General features: G+C 38.9%; 1 protein-coding gene across 4 annotated transcripts in view; it reads right to left on the bottom strand.

Annotated features, from left to right (window-relative positions):
- The window catches only part of LOC120714821 (cGMP-dependent protein kinase 1), a 96,073-nt gene that overhangs the window by 31,595 nt on the left and 41,465 nt on the right, over nt 1-23,013 (bottom strand). For 2 of the 4 annotated variants that reach the window (XM_040001313.1, XM_040001312.1), the window contains exon 4: nt 1,294-1,399. In XM_040001313.1, the coding sequence (XP_039857247.1) occupies nt 1,294-1,399 (106 nt within the window). Of the gene's footprint in view, nt 1-1,293; nt 1,400-16,536; nt 18,691-23,013 lie in introns of those variants that run through there. The other 2 variants (XM_040001315.1, XM_040001314.1) reach the window with 2 other exon arrangements.

The following is a 23,013-nucleotide window of genomic DNA, read 5'->3' on the forward strand; positions in this document are numbered from 1 at the left end:
TTCAAAAGCTTTGCTGACTTGCAATATCTTTGTGACTGCAGGGATACTGACTGTCCTATTTTAAGCAGGAAAAAAAAGCAGTCGTTACAGTCAAGCTGCAAAATGTTTTTGGTTTAACTGAAACTATCAAAGAGACTTCCTGTTCAAAAATTACATTTTAAACTAAAATTTAAAAAAAGATTTCTTCAAATAATTATTCACTGAGGAAAATATGCTTTAAATAACCTGAATGTATACCAGCATTGTGTCTATGTTGCAAAATTTGCATCTAATTAAATTTGTTAAAGACAACATTTTCTACCTTTTTAAAAAAAAAAAATTTGTTTGTTTTTATTCAAAACATTGAGCCTTAGCTAAAGATTATATTTAAAGTAACTATACTTCCATTACTGTACACTGTGAAGTTGCACAGTCATAGTTGAGTAAATTCTACAACAGCAGAATTGATTGTTTTGGAACATACTGACATACAACTTACTTTGCACTTGTTAGAAATACCTTGTAAAAAGCTTCCTTCCTGTGCACTGTGCCCAATACTTAAAATAGCTCGTACTGCATCTCTCTCAGGACTGACAGAACCTGATCATGATCACAGTGATTCACAAGGTTTCCTCGGGAGAAAAGTCTTTTAGAGAGAACATGTGCCTTCGTGATTTGGAAGATTTATACAAAATTGTGGCAGAGTGAATGGATGAGAGGACACAGATCAAATACCGACTCTGCCAAAAAAGTCATGATAAAAAAACAAAAAATAGTGTGGGGTGCACGCAGCAGAGTGAAGGTATGATATAATTTTAATAACTGGGTTGATGAAGCTCAAAGTGGATGACAGTAAAAAAGAAGCTGAATGCAGAGAGAGTGAGAGATATTTAAAAGGCAATTGCATCTCATGCATTTTGATCATTGGCTGTCTTTTGATGCCTCTTCCTTTTATCCTATACCTCATGCAGGACCCCGAAAAAGCATGCGCAGGTCTTTTAAGTGTTAATAGGTTTGGCAATAGAGAAGTGATTATTGGTCAGGGCCCTCTGATACAGATAAGGTACTGAAAATGATGATGGTGATACAGTTACAAGATATTTTTCTAATATGTTGAATGACATTTCCTATGCTACACTAGAAATAATTGCTGAGTTATATAATTATTGGCAAAATGGAGGAGTAAGGGATCATCTGCGAAACAGCTCACACACATTTTCCTGAATTCATTTTGGTAATTCATTCATTGCTTTTCAGATCAAAGACCTGTTCCACTCTTCTGCCACTGCTGGAAAATTTGCCTTGCTTCCTTACCTTTTCAGAAACTCCATATACTCTGTGTGCTTGATTAAACCCGTCCTCATCATGATCGTCTGAAAACATTGTCGGTCAATGGCCCACAATTTCACATTTGTTAGAGCTGGAAAGAAGAACACACATGATTAAAATGAACATTAGCAATGTCGTGGCAGACAGTTTTCGTCCTCCAGCAATTAGAATAATAAAACAGCACACATAATGTAAGGCCTGCAAAAGCTTCATGCTCTGTGCGTGCAACATGATTATCACAAATGTTGTATTCACTTGAAATGAGGAAGGAAATGTAGGTGTGTTGAGGTATGTGTTGGTGAATTTTAACTAGCTATAGCAATTTATCGGTTGTTAAGCTTAGTTACCTTAGTGGAAATAATCTTCATCCAAATGTTTTATCTAACCTCTAATCTAGAAACAGCAAATAGCAGCTATTCTGCACAATTACTCTTTACTCAGCAATTTGGAGTTAATTGGTATTTTTGGAATACCTCACATACATGGCTTGCTTGAAGTCATGCTGCAGGAATTTAATTGGTTTAAGGTCAGGAATGTGAATGCCCTCTTTTTTTTTTTTTAATTTAAGAGTTACTGATTGCTCTTTGTGTTAAGGGCAATTATCAAACTGTAAAACAAAAGTTACAACTTTGAAATTACAAGCAGCTATCCCAATACCCTTCCTACCGAAACAGTTTAGACTCAATTAATTGTTTCTGAAATGATTGCAATATGCGCAAGCCCTGAGGCTTAAGTGCATGGAGTGAAGGTGACGTGTTGGCATGCAGTTTTTTCTTAAAAACTTTAGAAATATGCCTCATTTGACCACAGAGCTCTGTTCCACAGAGAATCCAGCTCTTCTGAGACTAGGATATGGTGAGCTAAAATGATTTGTCTTTGGATGGCAGTGGTTTCAGCTGTTTTATCTTTCCATGGGTACTTTGATGTGTGTAAGAGATGGCACAAATGCAGTACAATGCAATGCTTTTTGACACTTTTTTGAATAATACATGCAACCTGACAGAACTTTTGCAGAATATCTAGACCTTCAAAAAGCAAAAGTAGCGTCAAATTGAATTTTTCTCCACTTTTTCCATGTTTATTCCTGGCCGTTGATCAATTGAGGCCTGGGTCTTTCACCATTCCTGTCATTGACATTTCCAGTGCTTTGAGCTTCAATGCTTCTTTCTCTGAAGTCCTTTGTAGACACTTTTGATCTGAATATGTTTTACTTCAACAGATCCCTGTCATGAAGAGGAGTCTCTGTTGAAAACCAGGCCATGAGGGATTTCATTAGAGCAATGGACCTCTAACCCAATGAATGTCATTATATTTTACCATTCAGACCCGTTTCACAGAAAAAATGAATTGTTGGGCCAGAAAATTAATAACAAAAACTAAAAAAAAAAACCCAAAAAACCCAGATTTCATCTAGCTTGGCCACATTGTGCAGTGACTCTCAGGATTCAATACTTCATTTTGTAAATAGCAGTTCCTGATAATTATTTCACAACTGGTTTCTCATGATTGCAAGTATCATTATCTTCTGCAAGAAAAGACTCCAGTGCTTCAATTGTGCAGCCGTACAATTGATTATGAGCACTACAGAGAAAGAAATCCACAATCTGGCCCATCCAGAAATAGTGTAAATCTCCAGGGAGCCCTCCGGCCACAGGGACATGTGGTGACATTAGAAAAGAATACATCAGATAACAATCGCCTTAGTATTTTATCAGTGTGTATGTGTGTGCCTGAAAATGCAGTGTGACCCTTCTGTGCAGAGATTTAAAGATATAAGATCAAGTTTTGTTAATAATGGTGTTGTATTTATTGATTAGAGACAAAATACTTTTCACTTACTGGCACTAACAGAGAAGTCAGTGTGCAGGCTTAGCTGCAGAACAGCGCGTCTGCAGCTAATAAGGAATCAACGTGTCACTGCAGGAGTAGTTTAACACGTACAGTGTATGTGTGACACTTAATAAATGTGATATGCATTCACTCACACACACAGTCACACACAGACACACACACAGGAAACTAATGTTTTGTGTCAACAAAACAGTGTGCTTTTTTAGGGGAATATTTTATAGATTTTAGTGTTTTTATGTGAGGAAAATTGCTAGGGTACACATCACAAGTTAGGCAAGAACTGCTGAGAATGGCTGAGATTATTAGGATGATGAAAAAAAGTGACTTCAGGACAAATGCACTTGCAGCAATACAACATCAATCTTTGCACTGCTGTTGAACTGTAAGTGATAAAAACATGTAAGTTACTGAATTTACTGACCCAAATTCAGATTTTTATACCCACATTCGAGCTAGCATACTGGACTTCTCTAACAAGTTAGAAATTAATAAAGCATAACCTTTAACTAAAATTAATTTTTCTGTTCAAGAATGGAAGAAAATCACTGTAAATTTACATATTAATCAAAAAATAATAATGTATTAACTGCTTTTTTCTGCTTTTTTTAATGAATAGCAACAATGATGATGTTTTTGCATCAAAAATATAATTTCAATTAAAGAGTTCACTGGTGGATTAACCATTAGGGAAAGATGAAAAATAATTTGGGTAATAATCAATAATGTTACTTTAGTTAGGGCATCTCTTTGTGTGTGCGTGCGTGTGTGTGTGTGTGTGTGTGTGTGTGTGTGTGTGTGTGTGTGTGTGTGTGTGTGTGTGTGTACCATGTTTACATATCTTTGTGGGGACCAGAAATTGGAATGTTACTATACTTGTGGGGACCAACAGCGTTATGGGGACAAAATGCCTCTCCCCATGAGTTTGAAGGCATTTGTGGGACTCACAGTGGGGTTTTAGTGTCAGGTTTACAATTAGGTTATGGTTAGGTTTAGGCCAAGGGTTAGCATCAGGCATTCATTTTTATTTTTGAGGGGAAGCGGCTAGGGAAATCATTATGTCGATTAGATGTCCCTACTAAGAAATTAAAACACGACTGTGTGTGTGTGTGCGTGTGTGTGTGAGAGAGAGAGAGTTGCCTTCTCCTCACACCTTAATTTCTCTCATTAACATTAGACACCAATTGAGAGGTCACTGGTTTGATCCCTGGCCCATCCAGTCTGCATTTCAAAATGTCCTTCGGCAAGATGCTGAACCCCAGGTCGTCCCTGATCCATCCATCGGATCAGAGTGTGAATGTTACTCAAAGCTCTCAAAGGCATAGAATAAAAAGCCTGTCTTCATTTGTGTGCCAACGGGCGACTAAGTCGTGTAATGGAAAGTGATTTGACTGCTCTGCTAGAGAGGCAAGTCAATATGTAAGTATCAGTCCATTTATTATTTACCATATATACACAAATGTATAAACTCTCACATTCACCACCAATCTGCAAACCAGGAGTTTAGCAGCCATTTAAAATCGGGCCAAACCACAGGAGAGGTGCCCTCATTACAGAGCCTGACACTGTTTTACTTCGAGACTTAGAAACTGTTTCTACAAGTAGAACCCTCCTAAACACTCAGCGTGAAATAAAAATATATATAGAAACACGTGTCTATAATTATGTAACCATACTGTGCAAGAACAGATTAAACCTAAGATGTATATACTCAAAGAAACACACAGGTATGTCTATTTATTAATACACATACACAAATGCAGTACTGTTCACATAGATGCAAACACACTCACATAAACATGTACACTTCAATAAATTTTTGGCATCGTGGATTTAATCCTTGATGGCAAAATATAAACAGAATTTTTTCACAGCACTGCGATTCTTCTTGTAAGAAGAAAGGTGTCACTATATAACATTTTAACCATATTTGGAAGAAACTGTGTCTTATCCAGATGGTAATGTGCTCATGAGGTGGGGACAAATGCCTCCAAAGCAGACCGCAAACGGGTCAAATCTGGCATATGGAAATAGGTCAAAAGAGAAATTATTAGAATAGCCTTCTAATCTGACCCATAAGCAGCAGCAAGAGTGGGAAGTCTGAAATCATTGCCCACTGTGCAATAGAGTGGTTTTGCAGTAAGTGGGAGTATAGGGCACTGGGAAATAAGATATGTAAGAGGCCCGCAGCAGACTGCAGTAGGTAAACTTATTATTTGAAGGCTTGGCTAAATTGCGGTGAGACTGAGGGAGCTAGTTATCCTGTACTCAGGGTGAAGATGAATGTCTTAATGCTCATGGGTTGTCGACCATTAGCTTCACCGCTTTCTGGATGCACAAAGCTCCCCGGGCTGTACTGGAGACATGCAAGGATGATATCTGGGAATTGTTTAGAGGAGTTTAGCCGCAGCCCACCATAGCTTCAGCAGTGTTTATTCAAGAGGTGGACAGCTGAATTCAATTCAGTTCTCTGACCTGACAAAAATGACTGCCTATAGGTAAATGTAGACTGTACATCATAAAAGCCTGTTGCTACAGTCAATGCATTGCTGTTATGTCATCTGGCCCACTTATTGTGATCATAGTCTTGGATTATATCAACATCTGTGAAATCCCAGTCTGTTCTCTTCTAGTTTGCAGTGGATATAGTTCTGAGAAGTTTAAAATATGGTGTATAAGCATCCAAAAAAAAAGCACTGAAAACATTGTCTTCAATATACCACAAAGGCAGTGTTTGTGGACTATTTCATATGTGTCAATTGACACCCAGAGCACACATGCTGTCATGCAGACAGTGGAGGCACAGTTTCCAGGATATGCGGATGTGGGGATCAAGTGTGGTAAAATTGCTGCTTTTGTGAAAAACTGAGTCCTGTCAACACTGTGGAAGTGGCCTCTCAACATGCACAAACCTGCAATCTGCCAGTGTGTGGGTTTACACAGGGGGGAAAAAGACATATTTGCTGGTGCAGATCACATATGTGTAATATACAGCTGATTTGTGTTGCACTGTATCTAAAATTATACAGTAGCTGGTATTTGTATGTATTGTTAATTTTTTGAATTAAAAGATTTTAGATTCTATATTTTTTATTATTAAACTAAACTGCTAACCTCAGTATAACATACTGTTGAATATTGCTGAACACATATCTCCCTTTGCCCTTCAAAGCTCTTCTAAGCTGAATGCAATCCGACCTCAGAATAAAGGATGACCATTTACGCCCCTCCTGGCCCACAGCTGAGGACGTTATCATCTGATCATGCTCCTCCTTTCCTTCCTGTTCTTTGATGGAGTGATTGTAATCCCACACCCTTCAATTATTTGTGATAACAGATGAACAGTTTTGATTGTGAAGATTTGCAAAACTGGCTAACTACCTCCTCTGGCATGCATAATCCCAAAAAGGTGGATCTGTGCTTGAAATGGAAAACTCTGAGAAACAACACATGTATGGATACCGCCAGTAAGATAGAAGAGAAAGCACATAAGCAGCGGAGAGACTCATTCACTTGGCATAGCCATAATTCAATGTAACTGAATTTCAGCCTGGGGCATTATGCAAATGCTCCATGTGTGTTTGTTTGGGTAATCTTTTTTTTTTTTTTGCCTCATTAAATTATACATAAACATATGATGAGAAATCTGGTCATGAATCTGACCAATCCATAGCCAGACAGTCTAGGGTTTGGGAAAATCACAACTCTCCATTTCTGTGAATGTAGTCTTGAATTGTTTTAGTATAAAGTATAAAGCATTAGCTATTGGCACTGCAGAAAATCCACATTCCTGTCCAAAAGCACCTCAAGACTATAAGAAAGTGGTACTTAAAGATTAGACCAGAGTTTCAAGCAGTGAAGTGTGACAGGAAATATATCTGCAAAAACCACTGCTCAATGTAAAGGGCCATGTAAACAGCACTGGACAGAAAAAGAGCTAAAATTAGCTTTCTTTCTTTCTCTCTCTTTCTGTCTTTCTCTTTCTTTCTTTCTATTTCTTTCTTTTTTTGTGTTTGTGTTTTCTGCATTTATAATCTACACTTTCTAGCCATATTAAGATCAGGACAGATGATGATGATGTGTATTTTGACACAACGCTCATGTATACACAGACACAGATTTGTTTGCTTGTCCTTCTTGCAGTTTCACAACGCTACCATACCTGTAATCAAATTATTGTCACACTGCGAAGAAACTGTGTTGGAAAACCTGGGAGATAATAATCATAATATGGTTTTGCTTCCATGTGGGATATTAGGGCGTGCTCGCCTGCGATGTGTCATTTTAGCACTTGTAGATAATCAACCTGGGGTTATACCGCTCTGAGAGAATAAGCGGTGTCTCTAAACTAATTAGCGAGAGCACCCACCATAAGAATTTCCACGCAGGAATGCTGTGGTAATGTTTGGGTTTGAGGGCAATCGAATTGGTTTTCGCCATGACTCTAAAAATGCTTCTGTCTTTGACATTTTCTCCTTAACTCCCTGTCTTTGCGTACCCAAAGATGAGATTATTAACGATTTTCTTTTCACTGACTCACACGTAGTCACAGGCACAGTTAAAATCCCAACATGACGTAAGGTCTACTGCTTATGTCTTCCTACAAGTCTTACGAGAGTAATGCTGTTAAGGCTTCAGGGTGGAAGAGTGTAATCTCTTTCCCCCCCAAGTCATTAATAACATCAGCCGAGTCTGATTACATCTAGATGAGCTCTTTAGAGCGTGAGAAAACAGGACAGGTCATTTATGCCAGACAATGTCACTGAGCCCTAGGAAATAAGAAAATATTAGAGGAATTCTACTCATAATTATGGTTAAAATCCTAGTTATCACTACAGTGGCTTAAAGGAACACAGCAGTGCAGGAGAAGCAGGAGTACTGTGTGTCTGTACTGCAGGTTGACACTGTGTTTTCAATGAATCTCAACACAGAAAACTGACTGGCTTGGCGACCTCCAGCTGCCAATTCTGCCAATAGTCGCGTCATGTGGGAGTCTATAGACTTGGAGCAGCAGCTGCTTGAGAAATATTGAGCTCATTCCACCTGCCATCCACCCACAATGTTCACTCACCCCATGCTGTATAGAAACCAGAGGAGAGCAAATTTTTTTTTTCTTCTTTTTTTGTTCTTTTTAAAAGAACGATACATTTATTTTCTGCTATCTCTGTCTTTTATTAAGATAAAAAGTACGTCTGGCACCTAAACATGTGGGAGTCATGATATTGAAGAGGAGTATTCTTAAAAGCGTGACTTTATCTTTCTCTGTTTTACAGAGAAAACATTTACCACTTCATCTTCATAACAAACCTCACCTCCAAGCTTTAATCCTCAGGCACAACTGATCACGTTTGTTTATCATTTAAATTAAAATGACTGGCGTTTCTTCACTTTAAGTATTCTGTTATATCATTTTAAAGTTGTCTCTCTTTTTGCAGGCTTCTTGGTATTCGTGCCTGAAGCGAAACAGTAAACTTTCTGGTACATACACTAAAAACTTTGACATCTTAAACTGGAAGCCTGTGATCTCATCACCTCATCATAGTCTTTGAAAGAAGTATTACAGCTTCTAGATGGGCTGTGCTGTATATGTGGACAGTCAGTCATGACGGATGACACTGTCATTCCTTACTATTTTCAAACCATGTTTAGATTAATCAGAGGAAAAGAAGTCTATATCTGTTCCAAGAGCTCTGTGAGCACTTGGCATTTTGTTCTGCCCATCTAGCAGCTATAATGTTTCACTGATTTTGAGGGTATTTGGTAATAGAGCATAGTATTGGCCAATATAAACCTTAACCACGCGATAGCTCTAGATAAAAAGTTGAGAGAAAAGGTTACTACTTCCTCGTCAGAAACAAAGGCAGAACAACTTCCAAAGCTGTCAAGATAATATTTCCATTAATGCATAAATGTTTGTGGTAAGGAAAAGGTCAGGGATCACTGAAGGCTTTGGAACATATCTGCTAGTAGCTATACCTGAATTTGTGTCTTTCCTTATGGTTGACTCTTGAATTTTCTAAATATTTAACAAGTTAATGAAGAAACTTTCTCTCTGACTACAGAACCACAGTCCACAGACATGCAAGTGAATTTAACTGGTCACCGTAAATTGGTGAACGTGAATGTGAATGGTTGTCTGTCTCTCTGTATAAGCCTTGCAATGGACTGGCAATGGATTGACGGATGGAAGTCAGATCATCACAGAGATGCTGGAACTACTTAAAGGGCTACCTGCATATACTACACAAAGTGAGAGGATTTTAGAGGAGCTTACTATGGGATGAAAGTGATGATATGAGTCATATGCTTGAGCTGTGCTGACAAACATCACTGGTGGCAGGTGTGCACGGTGGAGGCCGAACAAACATGCAGTAACCTTAAGCCTGCAGTGAGGAGGAAGGAGTGCCTTCAGAAAATGCAAAAATGAAGTATCTCACATAAGAGATGAAAAAACCCCATCAAATTTAAGATCTGTCTGCTGTCTCATACACATTCTTTAAAATAACTTCATCGCCTCTTTTCTACACAGATTTCTCATGATGACACAAGTGCTGTTACATAAGTTCCAGATGTCACTGCATACATATTTATTTTCATTCCCTCACTCTGAACTCCGATAAAAGGAAACAACCTTTTCTGTGTAAATTGCTTTGTCGTTGGTTCGCGAGATAAATTTTAATTGTTTGTTGCCTTCGTCATTACAGACAATCAACCATAAATTATTAGCCGCAGAGGAAATCAGTTTGAATAACCTGATAAATTTCAGTCGGCCCCGCTGCAGAAAATCAAATGGAGGAAATGAAGTGTGTTTGCTATTCATCAGCAAGTTATTTTTAGGCAGTTGTCCAGGTTGTATCAGACACTTTTCTCTATGTAGCTAGTTCTCTGAACTGCACAACGGAATATCATTTTTTTTTCCAGGCAGCAAAATATCCTGAGAGAAAGACATAACAATAACTATTTTAGTCATTTTACAACACAGTATAATTTCCCACTGAATGAGTTACAATTTTAGAATGTACACAAAAATTATTACATTAGCTCTGACAACAACAAGGAATTCATAAGGCTTTCTGTCACTCGAGCCTGATGTTTTGCATCCCACTGAGGCAGGAACATCGACTCTCTGCACCCAAAAATATCAATCGAAAAAAATACCAAGTGATAATCCCCCCACCCCTCTCAAAACCCACCCCTCCTTCTTTGACTGAATGTTGTGATGAGTACTTGTATGACTTTGTGTGTGAGAGACTGCCTGAATGGCAGAAAGTGTGTGCGCAGTCTGCCTTGTGTATTTGTGAAACCATTCGTCCTCCTTTTTTTTCTGGATGAAACTGCAATTATTTTGACAAGCAGAGTCTTTACTCTGCAGGAGTCCTGCTCATGTCCTGTAAAATCTCCGAAGAAGTTGTTCATTATAGGGGGAAAAGTATAATCATACAAACATTAGCCAAACTAATGAGCTGCCTTAAGATTATAAATGTCTTTCTCTGTTTGGGCAGCCTATCTGAAAAAAACAAAAACAATTATCGTTGTTTTAACTGTTATAACATCTAAACATTTAAATGACAGCTTTACTCTCTACAACTCTGTGTGTGTAATTATCTTGCCCTCAGTCCTTTGCACACTCCATTTGCGCTGCTATTTCAAACATACTGGTAAACTCATAAGATGTATTATCCCTCTGGTTAGGTTTATTGCGATGCTAGTAGCAGCCAGGGCAGCTTTAGTTCTTACACTGTTTTGTTGTATTTCTGATTAATCGCCCTCTTTAAATGCACTTGTTTACCTGCCATTGAAAAAAAAAAACCCAGTAAGCTCTGTTATAGAGAGATAGATATCTGTAGTAGTAAAGAATGGATGGATGTATGTATGGATGGATTATTAGCAGCACTTTTCACATGAAATATATTTGGGCCAAATGAGCCAAATTTCCAACTAAATGTTAATCATTACATAACATACATAATTTGCCTAATTAGAAAAGATATAAAATTCCTTAAAATATAAATTGATTGAAGCTTGCTGGAGAAGACATGTTGGCTATGCCTGTTTACATGGAATAAAATCTAATGAGCAAATTAAGCTTATGGGTGGAGAAATGTATAGTCTTCATGTCCTTTATTATTATTACTATTATTATTTGTTTGGATCTATGATTGACAAGTACATTTGCTACAAACCTCCGCTCACCCTTCTTCCATTTGTCATTATAACCTATGAATTGTTTTTAAAAATGTAAACGGCACATACTTTTCAGTTTAATATTTAATTCTCTTCTTCTACGTCTTCTACAAATTTTTGAATCTCTTCCAACCAGAGACTAATTTTCATGCATAGATAAAGAACTTCAACTTTGGTTCAATAATTCAAAAATGCCTAATAATGTTTTTACTGTCCATCCATTTTTTTTACTGCTACCATGGGGCGGAAACAGCCCGTGTAAGCCCAGAGGGCGATAGGTGGGGAACATCCCAGATAAGCTGGCAGTCCATCCACAGGGTTAACACAGAGAGAAACACACCTACACCCAATTAAGAATCATCAGTTAGTCTTTGGACTGTGGGAGGATAATGCATCACCCAGGGGAAACCCATATAGCTTAACTCCACAGGTTGGCAGCACACGGGGGCAACAGATGCGTCCTCTCTTTTTGATGGTTGTATTTAATCTGGGCAGATACATATATTCAAATTTAGGTCATTCACTTTGTCATTTCCAAAATGTTGTTCCCTCTCTGCATAAATCACCTTTAAAAGCAGAATTTTTGCTCCACACTGGTCGGCTTTTATTTTGTAGACCGCATTTATTATTTTCTTTTAAAATTTATTTTCCATAGACAACATGCTCATAGAACTACTTAGTCCATAACATAAGCAAGGGCATGAGTCATATGCTTTGGTTTGCTCTGAGAACAATTAGCTTTTAGGTTTCCCTAAGTTTTGTGCAGAGAAATAAAAGCAGCAGCAGCTTATAAATCTGATCTGTGCTGTGATTTTCTGTGCTGATAATCCATCTGAAGAAACTTTTCAAAATGCCATTTTTAGAACTTACACTGTCATACAACTTCAGCAGCAAATAACTACTTTGGTAAATCAAATTAGTCCTTTGTATAATAAAGAGAAGTGATGCAAATGTGACCTGGATAACGCAAAACAAGTAGAAGCTGTCCTCAATCAGCCAAAATTCCCTGGAAGCAACACTGACGCTGCCTGCCTATAATGTCACAGGAGACTATTAGGATAAAAATGTTCAAGAAAAGCAGCTGTCTGAAGTCACACCTGCAGAGCTGTTTTCTTTCTGACTAAATGCTGCTGTCTGAGGTTTCCGCTCTGGGCGTTTTAACCTTTTAAGCCATCTAGAACCCAAGAAGAGCATCTAGCTCCGGGCTCACACCTGCGCTCCAACAGAGAGTCAGGAAAACAACACCAGCAGGGGCCCATAATCAAAACACACATAAAAACAACCACAAACTCCGGGCGTCCATTAACACACTGTACGTCAAAATTCAGAGGGCTTCATTCAACTGAAAGAAGTCACACTGTCAAGTTTTGGATAAAGACGTCAGGGTAAAACTGCACACAGCGCCCATCGCAGCAACTGTGATTTCAAACAGGTAGGTGGGGACTTCCCAGCCAGCCTCACCATTTCACCATCACGTTTCTTGCTGCACTCTGGCAACAGTGTTACCATGGCAGCCATGGAAACAGAGAAGATTTTTCCCCCACACAGTCCCACAGGAATTTTATCTGCCAAAGCCATTCTTTCCATCTTCTTCTCAGTGTCCCCGTTTCTTCCTTTTCTTTCATTTATCCAATGAAATGCTTTATCCCAGCACAGTGTGGCCTGCATACATTGCCATGAGATGATAGCGCCTTAACTTTTACAGAAAAAATAATTTGCTTGACGTTATTATGAACATGTCAGTCTTACCCCCCTTCATTTCATTATTATTTGCCAGTCACAATTATTTGTGTTACGTTTTTCTGCCTAATTGCTTTCCACCTGCCTGCATAAATTATACCGGTCATTTACCATTTCTTTTTACATTTCACGTTTTTATTTTGATTTATATGCCTTTGTCAATGGATGCACCTTTAATTAGTACTCTGAAGCACAGAAGACAGGAAAAACAGCAGCACAATAGATGGCACTTCTGCGTTCCTTGTTAAGAACGTGCTCACTTGCTTTCCTGATTCAAAGGAACCTTGTTATCCATCCTTCTCTTTCCAGCCATGCCTAATGATGGTGCTCAGGCTCAACACCCTCCCCGTTTGTTGTTCCTCTTAAGAGGTGTAGCAATTCTTCACGTTATAGATTGAATGCATATAAACATACTTCTATTGCTCTCTGAGGTCACCTCTGTATTCAGCGCAGCGTGTAGCATCTTCAGCAAATGTGTGTCTCTCCTCACTTTCCAATTTCAAATACTAAAGTGTGAAATAACTTGGCAGTGGACCAGGTCCATATTTTACCCCATATTTCGGTGCACTATAGGATACATAACCTCAAAGTGACACTCTGCCTCAGAAAACAATGTGGAGCAACATATTTTAACAAACTTTACATCACAATCTATTAAAAAAAAATCCCAAGAGCCTCTTCAAAACAAGATAACAGGTCATATTTAACTAATTCAACAGTATCCTCGTGTTCTGTCAAATACATTATATTGCCAAAAGTATTCAGTCGTCTTTTGAACTTGACTGACACTGCGTTCTTAAGTCATAGGGTTTAATAAGATGTTGGCCGACCCTTTGTAGTTAAAACAGCTTCAACTCTTCTGCAAAGGCTTTCCACAGGGTTTAGGAGTGTGTCTATGGGGTTTTTCAGTGTTCTTCTACAAGTGCATTTGTGAGGTCAAACACTGATGTTGGATGAAAAGGCCTGGCTTGCAGTTTCCACCCTAACTCATCCCAAAGTTGTTTTCTCAGGTTGAGGCCAGGACTATGCAGGCCAGTCAATTTTTCCCACACCAAATTCGTTTATCCATGTCTTTATGGACATTGCTTTGTGCAGCGGTGCAGAGTCATGCTGGAACAGGAAGGGGCCATCCCCAAACTGTTCCCACAAAGTTAGGAGCATGAAATTGTCCAAAATGTCTTTGTATGCTGAAGCACTAAGAGTTCCTTTCACTGTAACTAAGGGCCCTGCCCAAGTCCTAAAGAACAAGCTTACACTATAACCCTACCTCCACCAAACTTTACACTTGTCACAGTGTCGACTTCTCCATCAGGTTGCCATCACGTCTGCTCCAGAGTCCAGTGGCGGCATGCTTTACACCACTGCATTCAACGCTCTGCATTGCACTTGATGATGTAAGGCTTGGATACAGCGGCTCAGCCATGGAAACCTATTCCATAAAGCTCTATATGAACTGTTCTTGAGCAAATCGGAAGGCCACATGAAGTTTGGAGGTCTGTAGCAATTGACTCTGCAGAAAGTCGGTGACCTCTGCACATTATGCGTCTCAGCATCGCCTAACCTTGCTGAGGTGTAGTGTACATATTGTGTGTGCTTATATTAAACATAACCAAAGCTCGTAATACTGAGGTCAGCTTATATATGCTCAATCCCTGTGAGCCAAAAGCTGAATTTTTATACTAAACACTTTAAACACTCTCTTCCAGATATTTTTTTCTACTCTCAGTTCTGTTTGATGCACATATGAACCAGCTGTGGCTATGAGCAATGCAACCCATCCCACATGCTGTTCAAACCTTCAATTTCAGAAAGTTGCCTCAAAGGGAAATGTGTCCTTAAAGGGGGAGAAGCTAAAACAGCTTGTTTCAGACAGTGGATAAATGGAGGGGTTGCACCAAGGCCCAGCATAAGAGAAAGGATTATTTCAAACTTTTATCATGAAAAATTGTTGAAGCAGAGGCCACGGATAAAAGTGTGAAGCTGGAAGTGATTAAAGCTTCATGTTTAGTTTCCTAATGCGTGCCACCACATAAACATGCAGATGATGCCTGTCCTCCTGCAATACATCCACAAACCCCATTAACGTCTTCATCATTTCCTCCTGCCTGGCAGCTCCATCTTCAACTTCCTTTAACAAATATATCCACTATCCCTCCTTCAACATCCAAACCATCTCAATCTTGTGTCTTTTTAATTCTGGCTCCAAACTCCTCAACCTGAGTGGTCCCTCTGATGCCACACTCATGTGTAATTTTGTCCATCCCAATGAAAATCAAAGAAACTTCAGCTCTGCCTCTTGTCTTTTTGTTATTGCCAACCTCCCCAAACCACACATCATAGGCAGGTCTCACCAACATCTTCCTTTTCACTCACGCTGTGACCCTTCTGTCACAAACCGCCCCCGACACTCATCTCCACCCTGCCCGCACTCTCTTCTTCACCTCTCTTGCACACTGTTGCTTTGGATGTTTTGACCCAGGTATTTAAACTCATCCACGTTCACTTCCTCTGCTTCTTGCATCTTCTGAGCTTTATTGCAACTAATCTATTATCATATTTGGAAATTATATTTAAACCATAATGATATGTCAAATTTAAAATCATGGCTACATAAGACAAACATTTTAAGAGAAAAAAAACCAAACACTTAGCCCTCTCAGTTAACTGTGTTTCTTTATCTCACACAACAGAATCATAACCTCACTGGTTACTAGATACAAGCAACTACTAAAAATAGGCAGCCTCAAGATAGCAAAGACTATAACAGCTAGCTGTGTCTAAACATCCGCACAGATGAATGAGGTTATAGTTTGTCCTGCATCGAAACCTGTCTAGCTCACTACGGAGAACAGAGTAGCACTTACATCTGCCTTATAAACATTTGGGAAAGGGAACAAGAGAGAAGCTATGTGCTACTACTTCTAAAAACTAATGACTATGCTTGTAATATATCCCCAGAAAGACAAAGCTATTCACTTAGATGCCAAATATGGCTAATGCTGTTAACATTTGTAAGAATTATTGAAAAGCCAACGCTAACACCTGGTCCAACATAATCTCTATATTAGCATGCAAACATACTTGCCGAGTTGACTGATCACAGCTGTGTCAGTGTTTTAGAATTAAACAGGACTTATAGAAAAATTACCATACATGAAAGCACTCTCACTCTTGCTCTCAAAATGCACACCAGTAACGATTTCTGTTGCACGGGTGCTTTTAAATCCTGCCTCCAGTTGATTTTAATCACAACGAAAACACACTGAATAAAGACGAAATGAAAACAAGTGATGCCACGCTTAATATTCCGTGCCACGTGGAAGGCTGTTTTGTGAGAAATGTTTAAATGCAGCAAAAGCATTGTTGGTATTTCTCTGTGGTGCACAAAAAGAAATGGTGTGGAAATACGAGACGAAAAACGCAGGAAACAATTACAGAAGAAGTCAAAATACTCACACACTGTAAGCTATCTCATTCTGCCAAAACAAGAATCACTCACTTTGGAGAGGGTGATTCCTGAGACTGTGCAGGCACAGTCTAATAAACACACACACTCACATGCAGACTGATTAGAAGGACAACTGTTTGCTCACCCGAGGCGGAAGGAAGGGCTGTTATACAGCTAAGCTATCACTCTTTCACAAGATTCTCAGAAGTCTCTAGAAAATTGCCCCCTAATATTTTATATGTAATTCCATTATCATGTGCTGTTTTTAGCACTACACATAAAACGGGTACAAAAATCGCTAATTATTAATCCCCTGCTGACTGTCTTGTTTCGTCTGTATTGTGTGCAGACAGTTTGACCTCTAACACAGCACCTGTCAAAATGCAGACTAGAATGTGAACACCACTGAGTACACTGTTAGGCAACTCTGTGCTTTTTTATGTATTTAAAGTGGCTTTCAGAAGGTCTGCACACAGAGATGAACCCCACAGAGTATAATTCATCCACTTGTTGCTGAAAAATAAAACAATCAAGGACATGTAAACAGGCTTAAACACCTAGCAGTAAGATCACTGGAGTTCTACATTCAGAAGTTATTGGTGAGAAAAAACAATCAAAGACCCACAAACCCAACACACAGACATGTGAAAACTGAGCCTTTAATCTTAAAGGACAGATTCAGGCTTGGCTGTCATTCATGAGCAATGAAAATCTTTTATCATATTATGATTTGTGCTTTTATTTTTATTTTTTCATATCCACATTAGCCGGGAAGAGGAAAAAATCAGCTAATGAAGATTAAGTGAAAAGAAATGTCACTTTGAGATGAATATCTAAAGCCCGGCATATAATCTACACATATGCATGTAATACATTTATACAATAGAAAGGCAGAGTGCATCAGTGGTTCTTAATCCTTTTAGTCTAATGCCACAGCTGCTTCAGATGAGCCTTTCAGTATAAGTCTTCATTATGTGTTCTTTTGAAATGATAATAAGCAGTCTTATTTTAAAGTGGCTGGATTTTCTTGTAATGGTGTTTGTAAAATATAGATGAGCAAAGGAATAACGTTGGAATACTTAAAGTATGAATAAATTAAACCAGAATAAAATACTCAGGTTTTAAGTTTAAAGGTACTCTGCCTGGTGGGCAGGAGGGACAATTATATTTCTATAGGGTTGATACCCCCCTGTGCCCCCCTTTTGGATCTGCCCCTGCGTGGGCACATTTTAACAGCACTTAATATAGTATTTAAATAACTATAGCCAACATCAGTACATTAAATGTCAGTCACGTCTACATAAGCACATAATAACTAAGGTCTCTTCCTCTTCAAAGACAGTTTAGCTAAGTGCTTGCTCATAAGGGATTGTCTTATCGTTGGGGTTTTCGCTCTAATATTGCAGCTCTTTAACTTACAATATAAAGCTCCTTGCTGTTTAATTCAATTGAAACGACAGGATTGAGTCACCAAAAGACAGCAATTTTACCTAGAGGGGTTTGTCAGACAGAAAGAAAAAAAATAACAACACATCCATTTCATGTGTCATCCCCGAAGGTAGTGATGTCTCAGCCTGGTCACCTCTATAAAAAATGTCAGCTACAACTCTGCCCGGAGTTACTGATGTCCATGCTCTGTTTCAAATTAGAGCTTAAACTACAAGCACTTGAGGCGGTAGCAGTTGAGTATTTCAAAAGTGTATCCTCTTTCTTATGGATGTCTATTTTTAACTTTTTGCACACCTATTTTAATATGTAGTTCACCATGTAGATGTATCGGGCCAAAGCTCTGACACTTTATCATGGCTGCTAGTTAGTGATGTGCGACACCACTGATTTCCTTTCCGATCCGATACCAAGTAAAATTCAGAGTGGTATTGACGATACTGATCCGATAGCGATACTCTGTACAAAAATTTAATGTTTCATTGTATTTGTATGTATTTGTATATAATTGTATTATGTAATCGTAATAATATAGCTTCATAATGATTACAGGACATCAGACTACTTGTTCATATTGCTTAATAATGTAGAATTATCATGTAGAAATAAAAAAAAAAACGGTCATATGACTCACATGACTCCGTTCACACTCAGCCATTGTTGTGAGTGCGCACGCCAGGGGCTGCGACACATTTATACATTTATATTTCACATATGACTGTGAAAGGCGTAAGAGGAAGTAGTTCCTTCCAATTTAGACGATCCGAATGATATAGTTTCTTTCCACGGTGTTCCTGTTAATGAAAAACTACAAATTTACCCCAAAGTACTAAAATATCTATATTTTAATATGAGAGTCAATTCTAGAACATAAATTACTGGTATCGGAAGAATCGATATTTCAGTATCGATCCGCACACCACTACTGCTAGTTACTCTGTTATTGTGGATATATATAGAGTCACATTACTCTGTTTATTTTTAAATTTTCTAAGCATTAGTTTAAACATTAAAGTACTGTCTTGTAACTGTGAAAGTATCCACTGGGGTACAGTTACCCGCTTGATGGCAAACATGAGGCCTATATATTTAGTCTTTAAATTTATTTAGTTCAGCCTCACTGGGAAAGTCTATGCCAAGGTGTTGGAAAAGACAGTTCGTCCGTTAGTCGAACCTCGGATAAAGGAGGAACAATGCAGATTTTGTCCTGGTCATGAAATACTGGACCAGCTCTTTTCCCTCTCAAGGATACTTAAGGGTGTATGGGAGTTTGCCCAACAGTCCACATGTGTTTTGTGGACTTGGAGAAGGCATTTGACCGTATCCCTCGGAGTGTCCTGTAGGAGGTGCTCCGGGCCCCAATTGGGTGTTTGGCCCATTGCTACGGGCCATTCGATCCTTATACAACAGTTGCAAGAGCTTGCCGAAAGTAGAGCAGGGCAATATGACCAAAAATATTTATCACGATATACATTTGAAAATTTGCGATAACGATATAACTGACGATATAATTGACACTAGACAAAATACTTTACAACTCCACAACTTTATTAGTGCAAAAAAAAAAAAAAACATCAACGTATTTTCACTTAAACTGTTTTTTATGTGCATTAAAGTTATATGAAGATTTAACAGTGCAAATGCAAATTCCTTGCTGACAGTTTAACCAAAACGCATTTCCAGTGGCCGACATATCCTCAGCATAACCATGTATAATATCCACAAAACGTAAAAAGAGGTTATACTGTCATGCGCCGCGGCGCGCGCGCACAAAAGGATCCAAACGCAGACTCAAGCGCTAGCAGAAAATGACACTTTATTATAACAACAAAAGGCGACCCGGGAAAATCACGGACCATGACATATACACACACACAATACAGTAATACTATGCTGAAGCACAGTACATATCACTCCGCGAGGCTCCTGACTATGGTAGCCGTAATGCTCTGACAATCCATCAAGCGGTGCAGGTTCGTAGCTTAGCAAAGTCGTACTGAAACATTTGACAGATTTTCGAGCGCCGTGTACCACATAAAATCGTTTCGAGGTCAGTAAACACAACCAGAATTCATACATAAGGCACACGGGATTATAAGGGGCACTGTCGATTTTCAGAAAAATCAAAGGATTGATTTTAAGTGTGCCATATTTTCCAATAAACACGGTAATAACGATGGCCCGCTAGCATGCGCTACCAAAAATAGTGCTTTGTTGTGTATCTGACGGACGAAAGCTAAACCAGTTCCACACCACTAAAGTTGCAGCATTTTTACAAACCAATTCTGGTTCATCCGTTTCATTCAACGATCCGCTTTCTCCCTTCTCATTCTCTGTCGCTGGCACGCTTTTTCCACCATGTGCGTATGAAAACAAAGGCACTGCGCATGCGCGTTTTACCCATATTCTATTGCGATATTTCATTTTCTTATCGTTGCCCGACATTATACCGGTATTACCGTGAACGGTATGATATGGCCCAGCCCTAGTCGAAAGCAATAAGTTGGACTTGTTCCTGGTGGGTGATGGGCTTTGCCAGGAGTGCCCTTTGTCCCCGATTCTGTTCATAATTTTTATGTACAGAATTTCTAGGCACAGCCAAGTGACAGAAGGCTTTCACTTCAGTGGTCTCAGAATCTCATCTCTCCTTTTCATGGATGATGTGGTTCTGTTGGCTTCATCAGGCGATGGCCTCCAGCTCTCACTGGAATGGCTCGCAGCAGAGTGTGAAGCGGTGGAAATGAGAATCAGCACCTCCAAATGTGAGGCCATGGTCCTCAGCTGAAAAAGGGTGGTGTGCCCACTCCTGGTCGAGGACAAGTTTTTGCCCCAAGTGGGGAAGGTTAAGTATCTTGGGGTCTTGTTCATGAGTGACGGAAGAAGGAAGCGAGAGATCGACAGACGGATTGGTGCTGCCTCCTGGGCGCCTCCTGGGTGAGGTGTTCCGGGCATGTCCCACTGGGAGGAGGCCCCGGGGTAGACCCAGGACACGCTGAAGAAATTATATCTCTCGGCTGGCCTGGGAACGCCTTGGTGTTCCCCCAGGACAAGCTGGAGGAGGTGGCTGGGGAGAGGGAGGTCTGGGCTTCTCTGTTTAGGCTGCTGCCCCCGCGTCCCGGGCCCGGATAAGTGTAAGAAGATGGATTGATGGAATTTATTTAGTTGTATCTTTAAATTATTATTTCTCAAACATTAAGAAGCCAATGTAAAAATGGCAGTGCCATGTTTGAGATATTATTTATATTTAATATTTATATTAATTATATTTGCATGAGGTATTTTAGAAAGACATATACTATGGCGGCAAATACACACCACTGTACGTATCGTTCCTTGCACACATGCATTGTTCTGCACCCTTTAAATGATTTATGCACCCTGATACTTCTCAAAATTAGTTATTATATAACTGTTATTTGAAAAGAATGATATTATCCAGTGTTATGCAAAAGCATTCATGTGCGTTATAACTGTAAGTGGAGAGCACAGCTGAGTCTTTGAGATGACGTCTGATACGGCCTTTTCCACCAGTGTCATTAAGATGGAGCATACAGATAATCAGTCACACTGATTATGTTAGTAGTGACTGCCAGTGACCTCACTCTTTCAGATGACTGGTCTGAATCAATTTCAAGATTCCCAATAGTCTTTTAGAGCCTGAATATAGAGCACTTTTGGCTTTTTTTTCTACTGAAAATCAACAACACAACAAATAAACTTTAACTAAGCTATTCCTGAAATCATGCTAAACAGAATGTAAAAACTCCTGTGAAAATCTGAAGCTTTTTTTTTGTTTCATATCATCGTAAACTGAATTTTTGGGGTTGCAAACAGCAAAACATTCGATGTCACCTTGAACTCTGCAATCAGTTGAGAAAGATTGAGACATATTAATCAATACTAAGCATAGCTTTTTGTTGCAGTCTTATTATCAAAATATTTTGACATCGTTTTCAGGCATCCAGTTTTGAATATCACAGATTAATTACGCATTTTCATTTATCTGAGAATCATAACAATTTTCCTCCTGAGTTTGCCTCCTCTTCTTTTCAGTGCTGTACTGTTGAGCTCTGCAATTTGCTCAATTGTTTTATGCCAAACCATGGTGAATGGTGTCCTGTTATGCTGTCTTCAAGAAACACTTACATTGTTATGCTATAAACATTTTTTTTCCAATTCCTCTCTCCTGTCTGCAGACACAAGATGAGAATTTGTCTCGCCTCCTTGAAGTGGTTCCCTCATTTTACTGTCACTGCTGCCCTGCGTTTATCACCTGTCTATTCTCTCACTCCTAACCCTTTCTTCCTCTATTTCTTTGTCAGCCAGCCTTGGCCCAGCTGCTGTTATATATATATATATATATATATATATATATATATATATTTTTTTTTTTTTTTTTTTTTTTTTTAAATGTGATATAGATTTGATTGCAAGAGGACTATTTCATAAAAAAAAATTCTCAGGCAACATTTTTTCTCTCAGGCTGCATGTGAAATCCCACCTCATTTGTCCTGACTGCCAGAGCCAAACCCCAAATGTGGCCATAGCTCCACACATAAGTGTCTGTATCCTGAAAGTATACATAACATATTGATTTTAGCAGTTCATTGGGGCACTACACAGCCTGGGAGTAAGTGCTACTTGAAATGCTCAGTTTACAGGATCCATTTTTTATTTTTTATTTTGTTGCAGGGGTGGGTGAGAGTGCCACTGAGTGATCAGAAATGAAATCACCTAAAGATGCAGGAGGACTGATGGAAATGTCCTCATTGGCCCTTCCGGGAATATGTAATCATGATCATACAGCAATAAAAACAGAATAAACAATGCTATTACTTGGATACGCTTACAATATTGTCCAGATTTAGCCATAGATCCATATAATTATCCATAACTGCACAAATGGCTGCCAATTAACGTCTCTTCCCCTCATATTTTTATATATTTTTTTCTTTAAATAAAAGGCAATGAATAAAACCTGTCCCACTGATTTTACTGAGTATTACTGATTTGTTCCTATGAGTGTGTGTAAATAGGCT

This window comes from Simochromis diagramma, unplaced genomic scaffold (assembly GCF_900408965.1).
Source record: "Simochromis diagramma unplaced genomic scaffold, fSimDia1.1 OVJJ01000421.1, whole genome shotgun sequence".
Classification (NCBI taxonomy): Eukaryota; Metazoa; Chordata; class Actinopteri; order Cichliformes; family Cichlidae; genus Simochromis; species Simochromis diagramma.